The 20544-nt window shown below is 39.8% G+C and overlaps 1 protein-coding gene across 8 annotated transcripts in view; it reads right to left on the bottom strand.

The window, feature by feature from the left end:
• PATJ (PATJ crumbs cell polarity complex component) overlaps positions 1-20544 on the bottom strand; it is a 409036-nt gene that overhangs the window by 234288 nt on the left and 154204 nt on the right. For all 8 annotated transcript variants that reach the window (XM_038000719.2, XM_038000715.2, XM_038000710.2 and 5 more), the window contains 3 exons: positions 13102-13173; positions 11617-11794; positions 4686-4796 (listed from right to left, as the gene is read on the bottom strand). In XM_038000719.2, the coding sequence (XP_037856647.2) occupies positions 4686-4796; positions 11617-11794; positions 13102-13173 (361 nt within the window). The remainder of the gene's footprint in view (positions 1-4685; positions 4797-11616; positions 11795-13101; positions 13174-20544) is intronic.

The raw sequence follows: 20544 nt of genomic DNA on the forward strand, positions 1-20544 counted from the left end.
GTTTATAAATAAATGAACCAGTTTAATTTTATAAAAAGAGGCTCCTCAAAGAGCTAGCACAGATAATCTTGGCATAAAATCTGGTGAGAGACATGAAGATTAAAAGAAAAAAATAGACCAAGTACAGTGGCTCATATCTGTAATCCCAGCACTTTGAGAGGCCAAGGCAGCAGGATCGCAGGAGTCCAGGAGTTTGAGACCAGCCTGGGCAACAGAGGGAGACTCCATCTCTACAAAAATTTAAAAATTAGCTGGGTGTGGTGGCATGTGTCTATAATCCCAGCTACTTGTGGGGCTGAGGTCGAGGCTACAGTGAGCCACAATTGTACCACTGAACACCAGCCTGGGTTACAGGGCAAGACCCTGATTCAAAAAATACATAAATAAATTAAAAAGAAAAAGAAAAAAAAAAAACAACTCCTTGCTCAGAAAACTAAGACTGCCTGCCTAGAGATAATTGAAAACAAAAAGCCCATTTTCCCCTAAATGCAATTTAAGATTAAATTTTCATTTTTAATACAGAATGTAAAAAGTTTAGAATAAATGAGAAAGTCTCAGAAATGTGTCATTTACATAAAAAACAACAGTAATGATACATTAATATATATACAGTGCTATGTGAAGAGGCACTGTGCTAGTACCTAATATTTCTACGTCTATTTAATACATATAACAACCTAAGTCAGATTTCAAAGACTGGTGGGGTTTACAGGCATGTGCTCCTTGTCCTGAAGAATCTTGAACAAAACACTGCCTCCCTGACAAATCAGAAACTATCTGCCCACACTACTACTTTCTCCCATGGAAAAACTAGCTGATGCTAAATAGAAGCTTTGGGATGAGACAGAATGTCAGTAGCCACTATAATGTTTCTCTTTCTTTCTTTTCTTTCTTTCTTTCTTTCTTTTTTTTTTTTTGTTGAGACAAAGTCTGGCTGTGTCGCCCAGGCTGGAGTGCAGTGGCGCGATCTCAGCTCACTGCAACCTCCATCTCCTGGGTTCAAGCAATTCTTGTGCCTCAGCCTCCCAAAAGTAGCTGGGATTACAAGTGTGTACCACCACATCCCGCTACTTTTTCTATTTTTAGTACAGACAGGGTTTCGCCATGTTGACCAGGCTGGTCTCTAACTCCTGACTTCAAGTGATCCTCTCACCTCGGCCTCCCAAAGTGCTGGGATTATAGGCGTGAGGCACCACGCCTGGCCCATTGTTTTTCAAATAGCAGAGAAATGTTCTTCTGTACATATATCTTTAGCAAAATTTAGAAGACAAAATGCTCAATAAGACTCCACCTTTCAGGAAAACAGACGACTGTATTTCTTGTGAAAGTAAAAATATATTTATAGGCGATTAATATGCAAAATGTTCATGTGTCAAAAAAAGTAGGTACCCTTATGGAACAATGGTATTGGTAAGTACAACTGGAATATAGGAAGAAAGAAAGCAACATGTGATGATAAACATAATGAGCTGAAGATATGACCCAATTTCAAAAGGATTTTTAAATATGAAATATATATATATGATATTTCTGTGAAATGCAGTTATGTTATTAAGTGGAAAAAATTACCTTACAGAAAAATGTTGTATAGGCCTTACTCTCAAATAAATATTTGCCAAGTACATCCAAGTAGATACACACATTTTTCCAGAAGGCTGAAAATATGCTTGAGAAAGTCAGGGTGAGAAGATTTAAAAGGTGTATTGGTGGCTGGGCGTGGTGGCTCACGCCTGTGATCCCAGCACTCTGGGAGGCCGAGGCAGGTGGATCATGAGGTCAGGAGTTCGAAACCAGCCTGACCAACATGGTGAAACCTTGTCTCTACTAAAAATACAAAAATTAGCCGGGTATGGTGACGTGTGCCTGTAATCCTAGCTACTCAAGAGGCTTAGGCAGAAAAGTCGCTTGAACCCAGGAGGCAGAGGTTGCAACGAGCCAGAATTGTGCTACTGCACTCCAGCCTGGGCAACAGAATGAGACTCTGCCTCAGGAAAAAAAAAAAAAAAAGGTGTATTGGTGATGCTCCTAAGGCAGCTGATAATGCACACAGATAAAAACAACCGCTCAATTCATACTGCTGAGGAGAATGTTTATGTGACCAAGGTACTTTTAGACATCAGGCCTTAGACACAACATTAGAAAATGACTTATTTTGGGGGTTTTAAGGAAAGTTCAAAATTTAATGTAAACTAGATACAAATGATTAAGCATTGCCTATATTTTCTATTTCTGGATAATCAGTACTACTTACAATAATAAACCAAAAATAGCACCATTTTACAAAGACATGAAACTTGATTCTCCTTTCATTTGCCTCACGCAATAATAATCACTTTGTCCTGGCCAGGTGCAGTGGCTTATGCCTGTAATCCCAACATTTTGGGAGGCTGAGGCAGGAGGATTGCTTGGGCCTGGAGTTCAAGACCTTCCTGAGCAATAAGGGGAGACCCTGTCTGCAGGAAAAAAATCAAAAACTAACTGGGCATGGTGATGTGTGCCTGTGGTCCCAGCCACTTGGGAGGTTGAACTGGGAAGATTGCTTGAGCCAATGAGTTTGGGGTTTCAGCAAGCCATGATTGTGCCACTGCACTCAGCCTGGGGGACAGAATAAGACCCTGTCTCAAAAAAGAAAAGTCACTTTGCCCTATAAACAAAGTTGAAAATGGAACAAGTCATGGACATAGTAATTAACATCATCAATGGGATATGCTCCCTTGGCTAGAATCACAGATAGTTCAATGCCTTATGAACTGAATGTACAACGTGGCACTCTATTATACTACATAGGGAGTAAGTAACTTGAGCATGGTATGGTGCTGAAGAGATTTTCTTTGTTTGAATAATTGAAAGAAATTGCACTGTTTGTGTCATCCAAACAAAACTTTCCACCTCAGCTCACTAGCAAAGGTTGGATTGAAAGCTTAGCCTTTTTGGCAGGGCATTCACAGCTGGCCACGCAAATGTATAATTTGATTGGCTCATTCTCATTCAAAATTATTGATTTGGAAGTATAATTTGGCAAACAACAATCTGGCCAATTTTCCTGTTGAACTAGGTTTCCAGAAATAAAAGCCATGGACTCAACTACATTCTCAATATTATAAGAATTAAAAACTGGATTCTAAAAATTCTTATTGAATTTCAAATTTTATGAAAACAAGAGAACTTTATTCAGCTCACCTCTCTCAATTAGTCTTGATGGTGTAAACATGGTGCTAAGAATGGAAGGCACCACACTGCAAAATGCAGTGACACAGCAGAGGTGCCAATGCAGGCTGCAGCTCACTGTGCATAGGCAGGTTACAAGTATGCAAAATATTCCATCAATGCCCCCACCACTGGGATAGCCAACCATATACCCGCCCAGTTTGCCATATAAGTATTATTTTCTTTTTGCCTCGACATACAAAAGATTGGAATGCACTACAAAACTATATTGGAAAGCAAATAAATTTTTAAAATATGCAGTTAGATGTGCATATGTAAGCCTGGGGAACAAAGTGAGACCCTGTCAAAAAACCAAAAAAAAATTCACCAGGTGTAGTGGCATGCACCTGTAATCCCAGCTACTTGGGAGGCTAAGATAATAAGAGTGCTTGAGCTCAGGAGATAAAGGCTGCAGCGAGCTATAATCATGCCACTGCACTCCAGGTTAGGTGACAGAATGAGACTCTGTCCCCAGAAACAAACAAAAAAAGAAGTGTATATGTTTTGAACAGCTGTCTTCCATTATAAAATGAAGAAAAAGAATATTGCTTCCAGTTTTAAGGGTGATGTTTCTGTTGCACATTGTAGTATAAAATCCACATCCTGCCACTGACATTTCATATCACAGTGCCAATTCCATACCACAGGAGTAATTAATTACAGAAGAAAAATTGTAGGTCAGGCGCAATGGCTCACACCTGTAATACTAGCACTTTGGGAGGCCAAGGTGGGCAGATCACTTGAGGCCAGGAGTTTGAGACCAGCCTAGTGAACAAGGTGAAATGTCATCTCTACTAAAAATACAAAAATTAGTGGGGCATAGTGGCACATGCTTGCAATCCCAGCTATTTGGGAGGCTAAGGCACAAGAGTCACTTGAACCTGGGAGGCAGAGGTTGCAGTGAGCTGAGATCGTGCCACTGCACTCCAGACTGGGCAACAGAGCAAGACTCCATCTCAAAAAAAAGAAGAAAAAGAAAAATTTTATGATTAAATATTGCTATTTTTACATTTGGAATCTCTAACATTAGACCACACAACAGTACAACATGTCAACACGCTTTTATTTTTACATCCTTTAATAAATATACACGACATGTGATAGTATCTCTACAATGTTTTTACACCTGACCCTCTGTTCAAAGTATTTCATAAACAAAGTAACTTGTTCAGAAAAGTAACTTGCCTCCAAGTTAGCAAAGCTGGTAAATAAGGAATCAAGAAATTGAAAACAGGTCTGTTTGATTCCAGGAACAGTAACTTAAACCAATGCACACTGTAATGACTCCAATTTGACCAGAAGATCAAAACTGGAGGGGAAAAAAGGGAACTTAATGACTAAATTTTTATGAAGCTCATACTTTAACTATAGTTTGGGAAGTACAATGAAAATATGTGGAAAATATTTAGAGGGCACAGCTTGGTCTGCAGGTATCCAGAGTATTGTTAAACTTTTTGAAAATATGAACTAAAACTTACTCGTGGAGTGGATGACAAGCTCTGAACAACGAACACCACAGGGTTTCCTGCATTCTTAATGGCCTCAACTGCTTCGCTGTGTGAGGCATTCTGCAAATCTACTCCAGACACCTGAAACACAGGAGCAACTTATTTCCATTAGACCAGCATTAGATATTGCAGATAGGTTAATTCAAAGTTCATGTGTATTACCTAGTTATGAGAACAACCAGAGTCTAAGGAGTTAGACCACAGTAAGAAAAAAATAAGATTGGCCCATAAAAGGCTTGGCTATTTTAGGAGAACATGTTTAAGGAAAGTAACATTTCACCTTTACAAAAGCAGATAAGTCAAATATATTAATAAAAACAGCCCTGGTTAAATATAATTATCCAAAACAGGTAGTTCGGTCAATAACAGAACCTTAAGATGTCTGCCACCTCTGCCAGGAGCACAGTACATAATTCCGAGTGGGATAAAGGAGGCTGGGAATATCTATGGACTTTTATCATCTCTCCATTAAGCTGAGAGGCATAATATTTTAAGCAAATCGCCTGTTACCACAATTGAGTAGTTGAACATTTCTCAAATTATGTTTAAAAAGAAGTACCAAAAAACATCCACAAGTTCTTTTACTAAAATTATTTATGTGTTCAATAAATTTGAGTAAGTGTAAACAGTTCCTTATTATAGAAATTTCAGAGAATGTAACTTGCTAACATGCCCATAAATGTCCAAGAGCACTCTGCATTTCCAAAACATGTTTAACAGAACTAAGTTTTCAAATCTATAATGTAACAAAGCCTTGGTAAATGCTGGGATGGTCTATGGTCTCAATGGATACTAACAATTTGTGAAGACTGCTTTGCTATTAGAGGACCGAGGAAACAGGAATGTGGGTGGAGAGGGATGTGGGATGTTTTTAAGACAGGAGGAAATATTACAGCAATAATGATACAGTGTAGAGAAAAAAATGGATGATAAAGGAGAGACATGACAACTGTAAGGACAATATCCTTGGGTAGTCAAGAGGAAATGATTCCTACCATACAAGTTAGAGAGATTGGCTTTGGATAGAAGCACAAATGTAGTTCCTTTGCTGTTACAGAGGCAATTAGAAAAAAGATTTGGTGAGCACTGGAAGCAGGGGAAGTTCCCTTTAACTGCCTCTATTTTCTCAGTGAAACCTGAAACCAGGACCTTAAACTGAGAGCAAGACTGAGGTAAGAGGCATAAGGGGTTTGGCACAGTTACCTGTTGTATTAGTTTGTTCTCACACTGCTATAAAGAACTGCCTAACACTAGGTAATTTATAAAGGAAAGAGGTTTAATTATCTCATGGTTCTGTATGGCTGGGGAGGCTTCAGGAAACTTACAATCATAGTGGAAGGGGAAGCAAACACGTGGCAGGAAGGGGAAGTGCCAAGAAAAGGGTGAAAAGTTCCTTATAAAATCATCGGATCTTGTAAGAACTCACTCACCATCACAAGAACAGCACAGCGGGGGTAACCACCCCCATGATTCAATTACCTCCCACTGGGTCCCTCCCATGACATGTGGGGATTTTGGTAACTACAATTCAAGATGAGATTTGGGTGAGGACACAGTCAAATCATATCACTTATAAAAACTGGAGACTGAACCAGCTAGGAGAAAATTACAGGACAGCAGGGCAAAACTAAAGACCCGCTTAAGGGGGTGCTCATGAGCTTCTAATGAGACCAGATACCATAGCTGGTTATTTTTCCAGCCATGCTAGAGACCTGGAATAAGCAGAGCTGCACTTAACTAGGGGGTTCTCCCAGACAAGTTCAGTGAAAGGAAAGAGGATCAAGAGTAGGAAGCACATGCAAGGGAGGGGTTGGAGCTGCCAACCACTGAACTTGAGTAGGCTGAGGAGGAAGTGAGCACATGAGAAGCTGAGGACACAGATGTGTGTGCCTGTGGTATAATATGAAATGTCCTTGTTCTTGTCACAGAGTACCCTTGGAGTTTCCTGAGTGGTAGGAGTGTCTTTTGTTATGCATTAACAGCCCCTTTCACATGTGAGTTCATGCTACTGAGGTGGCTTAGGGTAGATCCCCCAGATATCCTCGGGATGGGGCCAGTCACAGAAAGACCAAAGGATTAGAGAATCCCTGCACTTCCCCCACGATCTCCAAGAAGTGAGGGTGGGGGCTAGAGATGAAGCTCTGTAAAAACCCTTGAACAACAAGATTTGATGAGCTTCTAGGTTGTTGAACATGTCGACATGCTGGAAGGGTGGGAGGTAGTACACCCAGAGTGTGGATGCTCTGTGCCCTCCTCCTCACACTTTGCCCTATGCATCTCTTCATCTGGCTGTCCATCTGTAACCTTTGTATAACCAGTAAATGTAAGTAAGTGTTTCTCTGAGCTGCCCTAGTAAATTAACAAAATTCAGGGGGAGGGATGTGGGAATTCTGGTTTGTAGCCAGCTGGTCAGAAGTATAGGTGACAACCTACTAAGATTGGCGTCTGACATGGGGGCAATCTTGTGGGACCAAGCCCTCAACTGTATGATCTGATGCTATATCCAAGTACATAGTATCGGAATTGAATTAAATTATAAGACAGTTGGTGTCCGCTGGGGATCTGACATTATCTCCAGATACATAGTATCGGAATTGAACAGAATGGTAAGATATCCAGTTGGTGTCCACTGGAGAACTGCTTAGTGTATGGGGGAAACTCCTACACATCTGGTGACATCTAGTGTTCTGAGTGTGAGAGTAAAGGAAAAGGTTGGTAAGAATATGGAGAAACTTAAACACTGTGGGTGTGAATATAAAACGGTATAGCCAGTCACTCTGGAAAAGAGTTTGACAATTCTTTTCAAAACCAAAAGTAAAATTACCATAAAACTCAGTAATTGCACCCTTGGGTATTTATCCTAGAGAAATGTAGACTTACTTTCACTCAGGAATTTGTACACAAATATTTAGAGCAGATTTATTTGTAATAGTCAATAATTAAAAACTACCCAAGTGTCTTTCACTGGGTGAATGATTAAACAAATTGGTACATCCATATTATGAAATGCCACTGCTATGGTTGGAATTTATGTGTCCTTCACAATTCGTATCTTGAAATCCTAACCTCTAAGGTGAAGGTATTAGGAGGTAGGTAGGGTCTTTACAAAGGGATTAGGTCATGAGGGCTCTGCCCTCAAGAATGGGATTAGTGGCCTTATAAAAGAGACGCAAGATAGCTAGCTCATCCCTTCTACTATGTGAGGACACAGTGAGAAGGGCATCTCTGGCCCCACAGAAAACAGGTCCCCACCAGACACTGAATCTGCCAATGCCTTGATCTTGGAGTTCCCAGCCTTCAAAACTATAAAGGAATTTCTATGTTTATGGTATTTTGTTTTGGCAGCCTGAATTTCCAAAGACAACTACTCAACAAAAAGGAAGAAAGTGGTAGTTTTTTTGTAGAGAGAGGGTCTCACTATGTTGCCCAAGCAAATCTTGAACTCTTGGACTCAATCCATTCTCTTGCCTCCGCCTCCCAAAGTGCTGGGATTACAGGTGTGAGCCACCTCACCCAGCCATGGGAATGAACTATTAATGTGTACAACAAATTGAAAGAACCTCAAGGAGATTATGCTAAGTAAAAAAAGGCAATCTCAAAAAAACACATAATGCATAATTGCATTTATGAGATAATAGTGAAATAACATATTTATAGACATCAACAAACAGAAAACCTGGTTGTCAGAAGTTAGGGATGGGAGAGAAAGGGAAGAGGCAATCGAAAGTGAAGAAGGTGCCTGCTTCTCTTTCCACCATGATTATAAGTTTCCTGAGGCCTCCCCAGCAATGCGGAACTGTCAGTCAATTTAACCTCTTTCTTTCATAAATTATCCACTCTCAGGTATTTCTTCATAGCAGTTGAGAACGGACTAATACAGAAGGGTAATGCAAGGGAGTTCTGTGGTGATGACACAGTTGAGTTTCTCAATTGTGGTGGTGCATATGCAAGGTTTTACATGTGATAAAACTGTATAGAGCTACAAACACACACACAAATCAATGCATGCATAACTGGTGAAATCTGAATAAACTACGGATTGAGTCAATGTCATTTTCTTGGTGTTGCTATTATAGTATAGTTGTATAAGATATTAAAATTGGAGGTGACTGAGTGAAGGTTACATGGGACTTCCCCATATACTACTTTGTAATTTCCTATGAATTTATGATGATTTCAAAATACATTAAGAAAACTATAATACAAAAATAAATATTAAAAAATTAAATTATAATAGATCAGTAATCAAAGTAAAAGTGAATTCACCTCACTTATTTTCTAGATGATTGGATTAAAAAAACAAAATTTAGTTATATGTTGCTCATGCCTGTAATTCCAGCACTTTGGGAGGCTGAGGTAGGCAGATCACCTGAGGTCAGGAGTTCGAGATCAGCCTGAACAACATGGCAAAACCCCATCTCTACCAAAACATACAAAAATTAGCCAGGCAAGGTAGTGGGCGCCTGTAATCCCAGCTACTCAGGAGGCTGAGGCAGGAGAATTGCTTGAACCTGGGAGATGGAGGCTGCAGTGAGCCGAGATAGTGCCACTGCACTCCAGCCTGGGTGACAGAGAGAGATTCCATTTCAAAAAAAAAGCAAAGTACCATGTAAATTAATAACTAAAATAAAACAGGGTTACCAATATTAATAAAATAGAATTTAAGGTAAAAAGTAACTAATAGGAATAAAGAGGAAAACTACATAATGTCAAAAGCAAATCACCAACAAATCCACTAAATACAGCAAAACCAACAGAATTACAAAGAATAGCAAACAAATCCATAATCACAGTGGGAGACAAACTTTAACTGAAACTGAGGTAAAAGACCAAAAAAATTAGTAAGAATACGGGACTCCTTATTTGTTTATCTAAATGACTATCACTATATGGATGTCAAATAGGCATCTTAGCCTAACATGTCTAAAACGTATCTCCCCAAATCTGTTCCACAGTCTTCCCCATCTCAGCAAATGGAAATTCCATCTTCAATTTCTCAAGTTGAAAAGCTTTTCAATTATCTTTGCCACTTTATTCGCATCCATTCCGTTAGTAAGTCCTATTATTCACCTGCAAAATATGCTACAACCTGACTGCCCTCCTTCTGGTCCAGGCCGCCATTCTTTCTCTCCTAAGTTACTGCAACAGCCTTCTGGCTGAGGCCCCTGCTTCCATCCCCGCCCCCGAAGCCAGAATACTCCCTTGAAACAATACTTACCTGCTCATAATTCTCCAGTGACTCTCCACTGCATTCAGAGCAGAAGACCCTCCAGAGCTTTCAGGCTCTACATGATGTGGCTTCCCACCACTCCTCAGCCCTTTTCTCTTACCCCTTCTGGCTTGTTCATGCTATGCTATCATTGCTGGACTTCCTGCTGCTCCTTGAACACATCCAGGCAAGCTCCTACCTCGGAGCTTTTGCATGTTTTTCTTCCTCCACATATCCACATGGCTGACTCTCTCATTTCCTCTATTTGTCCCAATATCATCTTCCGTAACAAAGCTATTAAAAGTGCGACTATTGCTTTTACCATCCCCCTGAACCCGACGCTCCTTATCCTCCTCCCCTGCTTTATTTTGTTCCCTAGCTACTTATTACAATCTGACATTCTACATATACTTATTTATTTTATTGTCTATTCCCCCATTCCCACTATCATGTAAACACCATAAGGTAAGGGACTTTTGGTCATTTTCTTCATTGCCATATTAGTAGTATATTTGAAAATTGTTTTAAACATTGCACAGCACAAATATAACTCAACATTTGTATATACAGAGCAGCTTTTATGTAGTTCTTTAGTTTAATCCTCACAATAATGCTAGCAATTTTGAATTCTCATTTCCATTTTATCTGAAAACAAAATAAATAGGTCTAATGATTTGTCCAAAAACACATAGAAAATAAAAAGGACAGACTCCGACTCCAACCCATGATATCCAGGGCTCTTTGTATTCTATCAGAGGTGAAACACCATGATTAATGGTTAGCATCATAAAGAATGAATCAAGAACAAGCAGATTATGGGATTAGAGGTAACCACCATGGTGTCACCCAATTAACCCAATACCAAAGAAAGGTATCACATTCACACCTCAGGGCATTCTCAGTGGTTTCATGTGCCTTTTTTTTTTTCTGCTTTGAGACAAGAGTGTCGCTCTATCACCCAGGCTAGAGGGCAGTCCAATCTTGGCTCACTGCAACCTCCACCTCCAGGGTTCCAGCGATTCTCCTGTCTCAGCCTCCTGAGTAGCTGGGAATATAGGCGTGTGCCACTATGCCCGGCTAATTTTTGTATTTTTAGTAGATGGGGTTTCACCATGTTGGCCAAGCTGCTCTCAAACTCCTGACCTCAAGTGATGTGCCTGCCTTGGCCTCCCAAAGTGCTAGAATTATAGGCATGAGTCACCATGCTCGGCCTGATGTGCCTTTAAAACTTAGCTCCCACGAAGCATATCAGGTGCAAATCATGGATCCTCCTCCTTCAATAGAGTCTTCAACCTTCCAGGGTCAATTTCTTTCTCTAAACAAGCATAGATATTCTACTAATACACAATTATAAAATTTAGAGCTTCAAGAAAAAAATTTATAGCTTGTTAAAGAATGTGGGAGAAGCATAATGCCTACCATCTGCCCTGTTCTATATAGAGCCCTTTGTTAAAGTGTTTTTTGCAATTAGCTGACGTTTTTCTTTTATCATTTTATTTGTTTACCCCCACCCCCACTCACTTGAGAAACTCATAAATTGTGCATACAATGTACAAACTAAGGCATATAAATAGAGCACACCGACTGTACATACACGGTCCCCAACACATAAAGAAAGGTCTTCGAGCTAAATGATTATTTCACTGTCTTACAGTATGTTTCCAATAAAAACAGTACTTTAACATCATTTACCTCAAGTATTTTATCTCCAGTTTTAAGTGCGTTTGTTTTCCCTGCTGGACTGTCTTCTAAAACTTGTTTGATGAATATACCTTTAAGTTCCTCTCCATTCTTTAGACGTTTTATAACAGTTTGTCCACCAACAATACTGATTCCAAGAGACACATTGGGTTCTCTAAAAATCTCAACACTATATAAAGGAAAAAAACAAAACTCACTCATTAACAAGTTTAATCTGTTGGACTGTAAGTATTCCATTTGTATTATATCCTTGTGACTCATATTTTATATAAATTTTTGAAATATATTTTTACAAATGTTATACAAATTATACCCAGTTCCAATGTTATCAATAATCCATAACAAGTGAAAGCTTCAGTTCTGAAAAGCATAGATTTCTAGAACAATAAATATAACTCTAAATATTCAGTGAAGATTTAGCTAAGCCCTAATGTTCCCATCTCCTATCATAATATATTTTCTGTGATTAGTCCTTTTCATTTATATCCATAACATAAGCAAAGAAAGGACTGAAGAAATAACAAATGGGCAAGACATAAAATCAAGAAAGCTACATATATCGTTTTGGCAAAAAGTATAGACTTTCAGAATAAAATCAATTTGACACTGAGTGGCTCATTGTCCAAGTTGCTTTTCCCAGTCAGCAGGTTTATCTCTGTGGTTCTTTAATCAGAGGACAGATTTTACCTGCTCCTAAGGTCACAAGGTTTTGTTTTCTTCCTACCTCCATGTCATTATTTAAAAGAAAGTATGAAATGAAAACTCCTCCCCTCAAAATATTATAGGTTTTGCACTGCAGCCACTAATTAACTCATTAAAAACATAACTCAGAAAACAACTCTTAAATGTTTTAAGACAAATTCAGATTTCAATTACAAGAAAAGAACCAGTTTGGGTGGAGGTGGTGGAATTAATAATAGATACGGAATAGAGAGAGCAGCTAAAGGGAGACTTTCATCATCTTAAAGTGCAGCCCTGGTGAGGACTTAAAATTACAGCAGCTGGTGAGTACTTAAAACTTCCCCCACATCCAAGGGAAGATGGGTTTTCCACACATTCTGTTAGCACAAACATGGACTCTCCACCAGGGGAGGAAGGTAGAGATAAACTGATACATACTAGAAGCCTCAACTACTGTTATTGTTGTTTACCAAAAAAGAAAGCTTTACTGCATTCAAGGCAGCTTTACCCAACTTGCTTAAGGACATAGTGATAAACTATACCTGTTAGATGGACATTTCTACGTTGCTTTCTCTGAAAGAGGATCAAAGATGTTCCTAATGTTAGTTATAGTCGTTTCGTTCGGCTAAAAATCTCTAGATAAGATAAAATGAAACTAAAATGTAGACCAGCTTACAGGTGAATTATCACAATTTTTCAATCATTAGAGTAGGACTAAATGATGCTCTGTTAAGTTAAAGAAAAGAGTAACTGGTTGTGCTCCTATGGAGAAAGCCAGTAATGTCATCCACATACATTCTTGGTGGACCCCAGTGGCTAAAATTTGGAGTTTCTTCTCCTTCGCCCTCTTCTCTCTCAGGTAACTCACTACAGAGGGAGAAAGAAAAAAATGCACACAATTTTAAGGCACATTCATTATTAAGGTCCTTGGAAAGTTTTGAAATTGTAAAATCTCTAGGTAGTTAAATGATTCTCAATTTTTAAGTTTTTAAAATATTTACATCAATAAATATGCAAAGCAAAAATATATTGCTTTAACATTCAACTTAACTAATCCCCACCCAGCATTAGAAAATCACATAATTATTATAAATACTTTTATTGGTGACACTCTAGATGCTAAAAGTTTGTGTTTGATTTGTGCAATTTCAAATTTGTTTCTCTATCAATATGTAAAATGTTATAAAATGTATTTCTTAAAACTTGGTATTGTTTGACCAGCTAAAACACAGAAATCGACAAGTATCATATGTATCAAGTATAAATCAACATGAACAGGTCAATATGATCCGTCTTTCTAGCCCTAAATATTTCCCCTGTCATTTGTATCCCATGAATATTTTGCATACTTATAGGGAACTTTTCCGTTACTTATATCATCTAAAATGATCCTCACTGCTTCCCACCTACCACCACTTTTCATCCAGCAAGTTAAGTTAGTATAGAACTACTGAACTGAACATGGTGAAACCTGGTCTCTACAAAAAAATCAGCTGTGCCTGGTGGCACATGCCTGTAGTCCCAGCTACTTGGGAGGCTGAGGCTGGAAGATTGCTTGAGCCTGGAAGGTCAAGACTGCAGTGAGTCATGTTTGTGCCACTGCACTTCCGCCTAGGTGACAAAGCAAGACCCTGTTTCAAAATAAAAAAAAAAGAACTGCTGAACTGGATAACGTAAAATGCTGAGTTACAGAGTATTTAGTTATGAGATTAATGCAATAGTGAAGAGACAGTGCAGTATATTATCTGGAAGAGAAATCAGGAGTCCTAAGCTCAAGTCTAACTTATACCATGAAATAGGTGTGTGGCTTTGGACCACTAAATGAAATCAGTCTGATGTTGTAAATTGTATTACTCTACACAAAAACCTAGGTGCTATCTCCTCCACTTCATTTTCATAAAAACCCTTGGCCAGGTGTGGTGGCTCATGGCTGTAATCCCAGGGCTTTGGGAGGTTAAGGCAGGAAGATCACTTGAGCCCAGGAGTTTAAGACCAACCTGGACAACACAGTGAGACCCCATCTCTAAAAAAGAAAAAAAAAAAATTAGCTGGGCATGGTGGCACACCTGTAGTACCAGCTACTGACTGGGGAGGGTGGGCAGGAGGATCATTTGAGATCAGGAGTTCAAAGCTGTAGTGAGCTATAATCACACCACTATTCTCCAGCTGGGCAACAGAGCAAGACCCTGTCTCAAAAACAAAAATCCCTCTAACCTACAAAGTAAGCCCAGCAGATCACATTATATTTTACACAGGAGGAACTGAAGCTCAGAGAAGGCTTAAGCATACTATACAACCTCACAACCTTTCCTCATGTATCCAAATCTGTTTTAGTCCTAAGTTTCAATACTCCCATTTTTCTCTGAACTTTCAAGTAAGTCCTATAAAATGCAGCAAAACTCCACCTTCTTGGCCCTCTAGAGACTTAGTATCTAGGATAAAACCATTGTAAGGCCATGTGAAAAGGAGAAGGCTGAAAGGATCTAGACAAGCCAAATATCAGTTAAGAAATTAGGATCGTTACATCTCGCCCACTACCAGATGTCTTTCTTACCTTAGTCAGTCTAATTTTTATGATTAAAAGCATCACAGCATTCAGGGGAAAATAACTTGGCAGACACTTGCTGGTTACTTTCTAATGTCTTTTTCTCCCCTTCTTCCATAAATACATAACCCCTCTTCTATTCTAGGTGGCACTATGCCCAGGTTTGAAAAAAATACATTTTCTGGACTTTTTTTTTTTTTGGACTTTCTTTCAGCTAATGGGAACTGTGTGCCACACTGCTGATCAGTGATATGGAACCAAAAGTACCTAGATGAGACTTCCAGGAAAACTCATTAAAAGGAAGGAGAATCAGCCAGCAGGAGCCTTTTGCTCTGTGCCCTCCCCTTCTTCTTGCCTAGAATTCACAGGTGATATTGGTGGTAAAACATTCATCTTCAAATCATACAGAAACAATGCGGAGTAAGGTCATACATTAAGGGCAGCAGAGCAGAAAGGACGAAGGTGTTTAAGACCCTGATGACAACAGCACCACACCATCCTAAGACCACCTTCTTCAGACTTTTCACATGAAAAAAACTTGCCTTTATTTGGTTAAGTCACACTAAATGGGGTTTCTGTTTATGAGTATGTAACTGTAATCCCTCAATGATGCACCCACAGTTCCACCAATTCAAGTAAACTGTTTTCACTTTAACCTATCACATTCTTGTTCTTTGCAACTAGATTATCATTAGATAACTGTAATCATAGCACCAACTGTCCTATTTTGATGATCTTATGTAATAATAACAAGGATTAAATTACATATTAACTGAGGCTCAACCAATATTCATTTCCTCTATAAATTTTTTCACTTGAACTTATAACAAAAATCTACCCACACAGTATCATAATCTTCATCATTTTTTATTTACTAGTACCTTAATAAGCCATTGTATTGATGTAATTTATCTGCTATCTCAATATATGATGCACTTAGATTGTGTATTAGTCCATTTTCACACTGCTATGAAGATACTACCTGAGACTGGATAATTTAAAAAGAAATGAGGTTTAATTGACTAACAGCTTCACATGGCTGGGGAAGCTTCAGGAAACTTACAATCATAGCAGAAGGTAAGGGGAAGGAAGGTATACATGGCAGCAGGAGAGAGAGAGTGCACAGGGGAAACTGCCATTTTTAAATCATCAGATCTCATGAGAACTCCCTCACTCTCATGAGAACAACATGTGAAAACTTCGCCTATGATCCAATCACCTCCCACCAGGTCCCTCACCTGACACATGGGAAATACGATTTGAGATGAAATTTGGGTGGGTACACGGAGCCAAACCATGACATTCCACCTTGGCCCCTTTCAACTCTCATGTCCTTTTCACATTTCAAAAGCAATCATGCCTTCCCAACAGTCTCCTAAAGTCTTAACTCCTTTAAGCATTAACCCAAAAGTCCAAGTCCAAAGTCTCATCTCAGACAAGCCAAGTCCTTTCTACCTAGAAGCTTGTAAAATCAAAAACAAGTTAGTTATTCCCAAGATACAATGGGGGTACAGGCATTGGGTAAATGTTTTCATTCTTAATGTTCTCCAAAATGGGAGAAATTGGCCAAAACAAAGGGGCCACAGGCCGCATGTATGTCCAAAACCTAGTGGGGTAGTCATTAATTTTTTTTTTTTTTTTTTTTTGAGATGGAGTCTTCCTCTGTCGCCCAGGATGGAGTGCAGTGGCACAATCTTGGCTCACTGCAACCTCCACCTCCCAGTTCAAGCAATTCTCCTGACTCAGCCTCCCAAGTAGCTGGGCTTTCAGGTGTGCACCACCACACCTGGCTAATTTTTGTATTTTTAGTACAGACAGGGTTTCACTACATTGGTCAGGCTGGTTTCAAACTTCTGACCTCAGGTGATTTGCCTGCCTCAGCCCCTCAAAGTCCTGGGATTACAGGCCTGAGCTACCGCCTGGTCATAGTCATTAAATCTTAAAGCTCCAAAATGATCTCCCTTGACTCCATGTCTCACATCCAAGAAACACTGATGCAAGGGGTGGGTTCCCAAGGCCTTGGGAAGCTCCACCCCTGTGGCTCTGCAGGGTACAGACCCCATGGTTGCTTTCACAAGCTGGAGGTGAGTGCCTGCAGCTTTTCCAGCTGCATGTGCAAGCTGCCAGTGGAGATACCATTCTGGGGTCTGGAAGATGATGGTCCTCTTCTCACTGCTCCACAAGGCAGTGCCCCCATGGGGACTCCATTTGGGGGCTTCAACCCCACATTTCTCCTCTGCATTGCCCTGGTAGAGATTCTCCATGAGGGCTCTGCCCCTGAGCTGACTTCTGCCTGGACATCCAGACATTTTCATATATCCTCTGAAATCTAGGCAGAGGCTCCCAAAGCTCAACTCTTGTCTTCTGTGCACCCTCAGGCCCCCACCACATGGATACTGCCAAGGCTTGGAGCTTGTACCCTCTGAAGCAAGAGCCCGAGCTGTACCTTGGCCCCTTTTAGCCACAGCTGGAGCTGGAGCAGCTGGAATGCAGGGTACAAAGTAACAAGGCTGCACAGAGTAGCAGGGCCTTAGGCCTAGCCCGGGAAACCATTTTTCACTCCTAGGCCTCCCGGATTGTGGTGGGAGGGGCTGCACAAAGATCTCTGACATGCCCTAGAGATATTTTCCCCATTGTCTTGGCTATTAACATTCAGTTCCTTGTTACTTATGCAAATTTCTGCAGCTAGATTGAATTCCTCCCCAGAAAATGGGTTTTTCTTTTCTACCCCATGGTCAGGCTGCAAATTTTCTACACCTTTATGCTCTGCTTCCTTTTTAAATATAAGTTCCAATTTCAAACCATCTCTTTGTGAACACATATGATTCAATGCTTTCAGAAAAAGCCAGGTCACCTCTTCAATGCTTTGCTGCTTAGAAATTTCTTCCGCCAGATACCCTAAATCATCTCTCTCAAGTTCAAAGTTCCACAGATCTCTAAGGCATGGGCAAAATGCTGCCAGTCTTTTTGCTAAAGCATAGCAAGAGTGACCTTTGCTCCACTTCCCAATAAATTCCTCATCTTCATCTGAGACCAACCCAGCCTGGACTTCATTGTCCATATCACCATCAGCATTTTGGTCAAAAGTATTCAACAAGTCTCTAGGAAGTTCCAAATTTTCCCACATCTTCCTGTCTGCTTCTGAGCCCTCCAAATCATTCCAACCTCTCCCTATTAGGCAGTTCCAAAGTCACTTCTACATTTTCAGGTTATCTTTATAGCAGTACTTCACTCTGCTGGGACCAATTCTCTATATTAGTCCATTATCACACTGTATAAAGATACTACCTGAGACTGGGTAATTTATAAAGAAAAGAGCTTTAATTTACTCACAGTTCCACATGGCTGGGGAGGCCTCAGGAAACTTACAATCATGGTGGAAGGCAAAGGGGAAGGAAGGCACATCTTACATGTTGGCAGGAAAGAGACAGGGAGCGTAGAGGAAACTGCTACTTTTACATCATCAGATCTTGTGAGAACTCCCTCACTATCATAAGAACAGCATGGGGAAACCACCCCCATAATCCAATCACCTCCCACGAGGTCCCTCCCCTGACACACGGGGATTACAATTTGAGATGAGATTTGGGTAGAGATACAGAGTCAAACCATATCAGATTGTATCTTGTCTTTTAGAACATGGACATTACTGCAAGGAATATCTTCATGCTCCGCTGTATTTTAGAATTCTCTGTGGGGTTTTTTTGTTTTTTGTTTGTTTGTTTTTTGTTGTTGTTGTTTTTTTTGAGACAGTTTCGGTCTTGTTGCCCATGCTGGAGTGCAATGGCGCAATCTTGGCTTACTGCAACCTCCACCTCCCAGGTTCAAGCTATTCTCCTGCCTCAGCATCCCGAGTAGCTGCGATTACAGGCAAGTGCCACCATGTCCGGCTAATTTTATATTTTTAGTAGAGATGGGGTTTCTCCATGTTGGTCAGGCTGGTCTCGAACTCCCAACCTCAGGTGATCCGCCCACCTCAGCCTCCCAAAGTGCTGGGATTACAGGCCTGAGCCACCATGCCCAGCCTTCTGTTAAATATTAATTGCAATAAGATTCAAAACAAAACCTAAAACAATACAAACCTTCCTCCTCTCCATTTTCCACTTTCATGTACCCCAAATCATATAGGCATTAAGGGGAAAAAAAAGACAAGCATTTCACCATGACACCTTTATGCTATCATCGTAGGCATTAAATTCTTGTGTGCTTTTTCTCTTGTTTTGTTGTTTTGTTTTTTGAGCAGAGTTTCACTCTGTTACCCAGGCTGGAGTGCAGTGGCACAATCACAGCTCACTGCAGCCTCACCAGGTGGCTGGGACCAGAGGCATTACCATGCCCGGCTAATTTTTTTACTCTTTGTACATATGGGGTCTCATTATGTTGTCCAGACTGGTTTCAAACACCCAGACTCAAGCAATCCTCCTGCCTCAGCCTCCCAAAGTGTTGGGATCATGGGCATGAGCCACCACAATTCTTTAACTGGGAAAAAAAACAAAACACAACGAAACAAAAACACCCTAAAATAGAAGGGAAACCAACCCTCAACAAATAGTATGGGCTATTTGTTTCTTAATTTTAAAAAGTAAAAACTAAACATTTCCTAAACTGCTGACTCTCATATACAACTTAGGAGAAGGGGTGGGGGAAACCACTCTAGAATATGAACAATTTTAGATTTCTTTGACAAAGTATATCACAAAATGATTACTCTGTTGGAAGAAACTCAGAGCATATAACCTTTCTTCTAGGTTTTTGTATACACACATTTTATTCAGACTAGTTCATACCTAACAAGAGATGAAAATTGTGAAAGCTTATCTAGATAGTGTGAGTAGTTTCAGAAGTACAGTCACAGGAGATGAGCAATTAAACAAATTAATGTAGTCACTTTACACTGATGAACACATGTACCTTTTAACCCAAATTAAAATTTAACTGAGCAAGTGAAATATTCTTACTGTACATATTAAGATGTAAATTTGCACAAACATATTTGAAATTTTAACAAGGAATTTCTAACTTCAAATTTTATAATTTGCACTGTGATTAAGTATGATCAATAGCTCAATCAGTTAGAAACTCAAATCTTAAAATAAAAGAACTTTCCAAACCTACAGAACATACAACACCAAGAGTAAAACCTAACCTAAACTATGGACTCTGGGTGAAGATGATGTGTCAGTTTACCAATATTATCAATTGTAACAAACGTTCCACCCTGGTGGGCTACACTGACAATAGGGGAGGCTATGCATGTGGGGGTAGGGGGTATACAGGATATCTCCTCTCTGCACTTTCTTCTCAATTTTGCTGTGAATCAAAAACTGCTTTAAAGAAATAAAGTCTTAAAAATGAACTGAACTTTTGCCTCTTACCTTCAACCAGAGATTTATAACCAAATTTTTCCCCAAAGGAATTAACCATCCGATTGAAACAATGTGTTTTGTTTCAGGTCTTTCTCACAAATGCCTGAAGTTATAATTCTTTACAGATTTGGGGGGGTGGGTGGAGATAGAGTACCCCGTGAGCAAACAAGCAGATATTAATGGTAAGACTTCTTCACGATATACAAACTCTTTGCAAATAAAATGTTCATCATACAAAATCTGATGACTCCAGACAGCCAAGGTGACCTTTCCTCTTCAGTAGTACTTATTTTCACATAAAATTTCTACATACTAAGCAAAATGAAG

This window comes from Chlorocebus sabaeus, chromosome 20 (genome assembly GCF_047675955.1).
Source record: "Chlorocebus sabaeus isolate Y175 chromosome 20, mChlSab1.0.hap1, whole genome shotgun sequence".
NCBI lineage: Eukaryota > Metazoa > Chordata > Mammalia > Primates > Cercopithecidae > Chlorocebus > Chlorocebus sabaeus.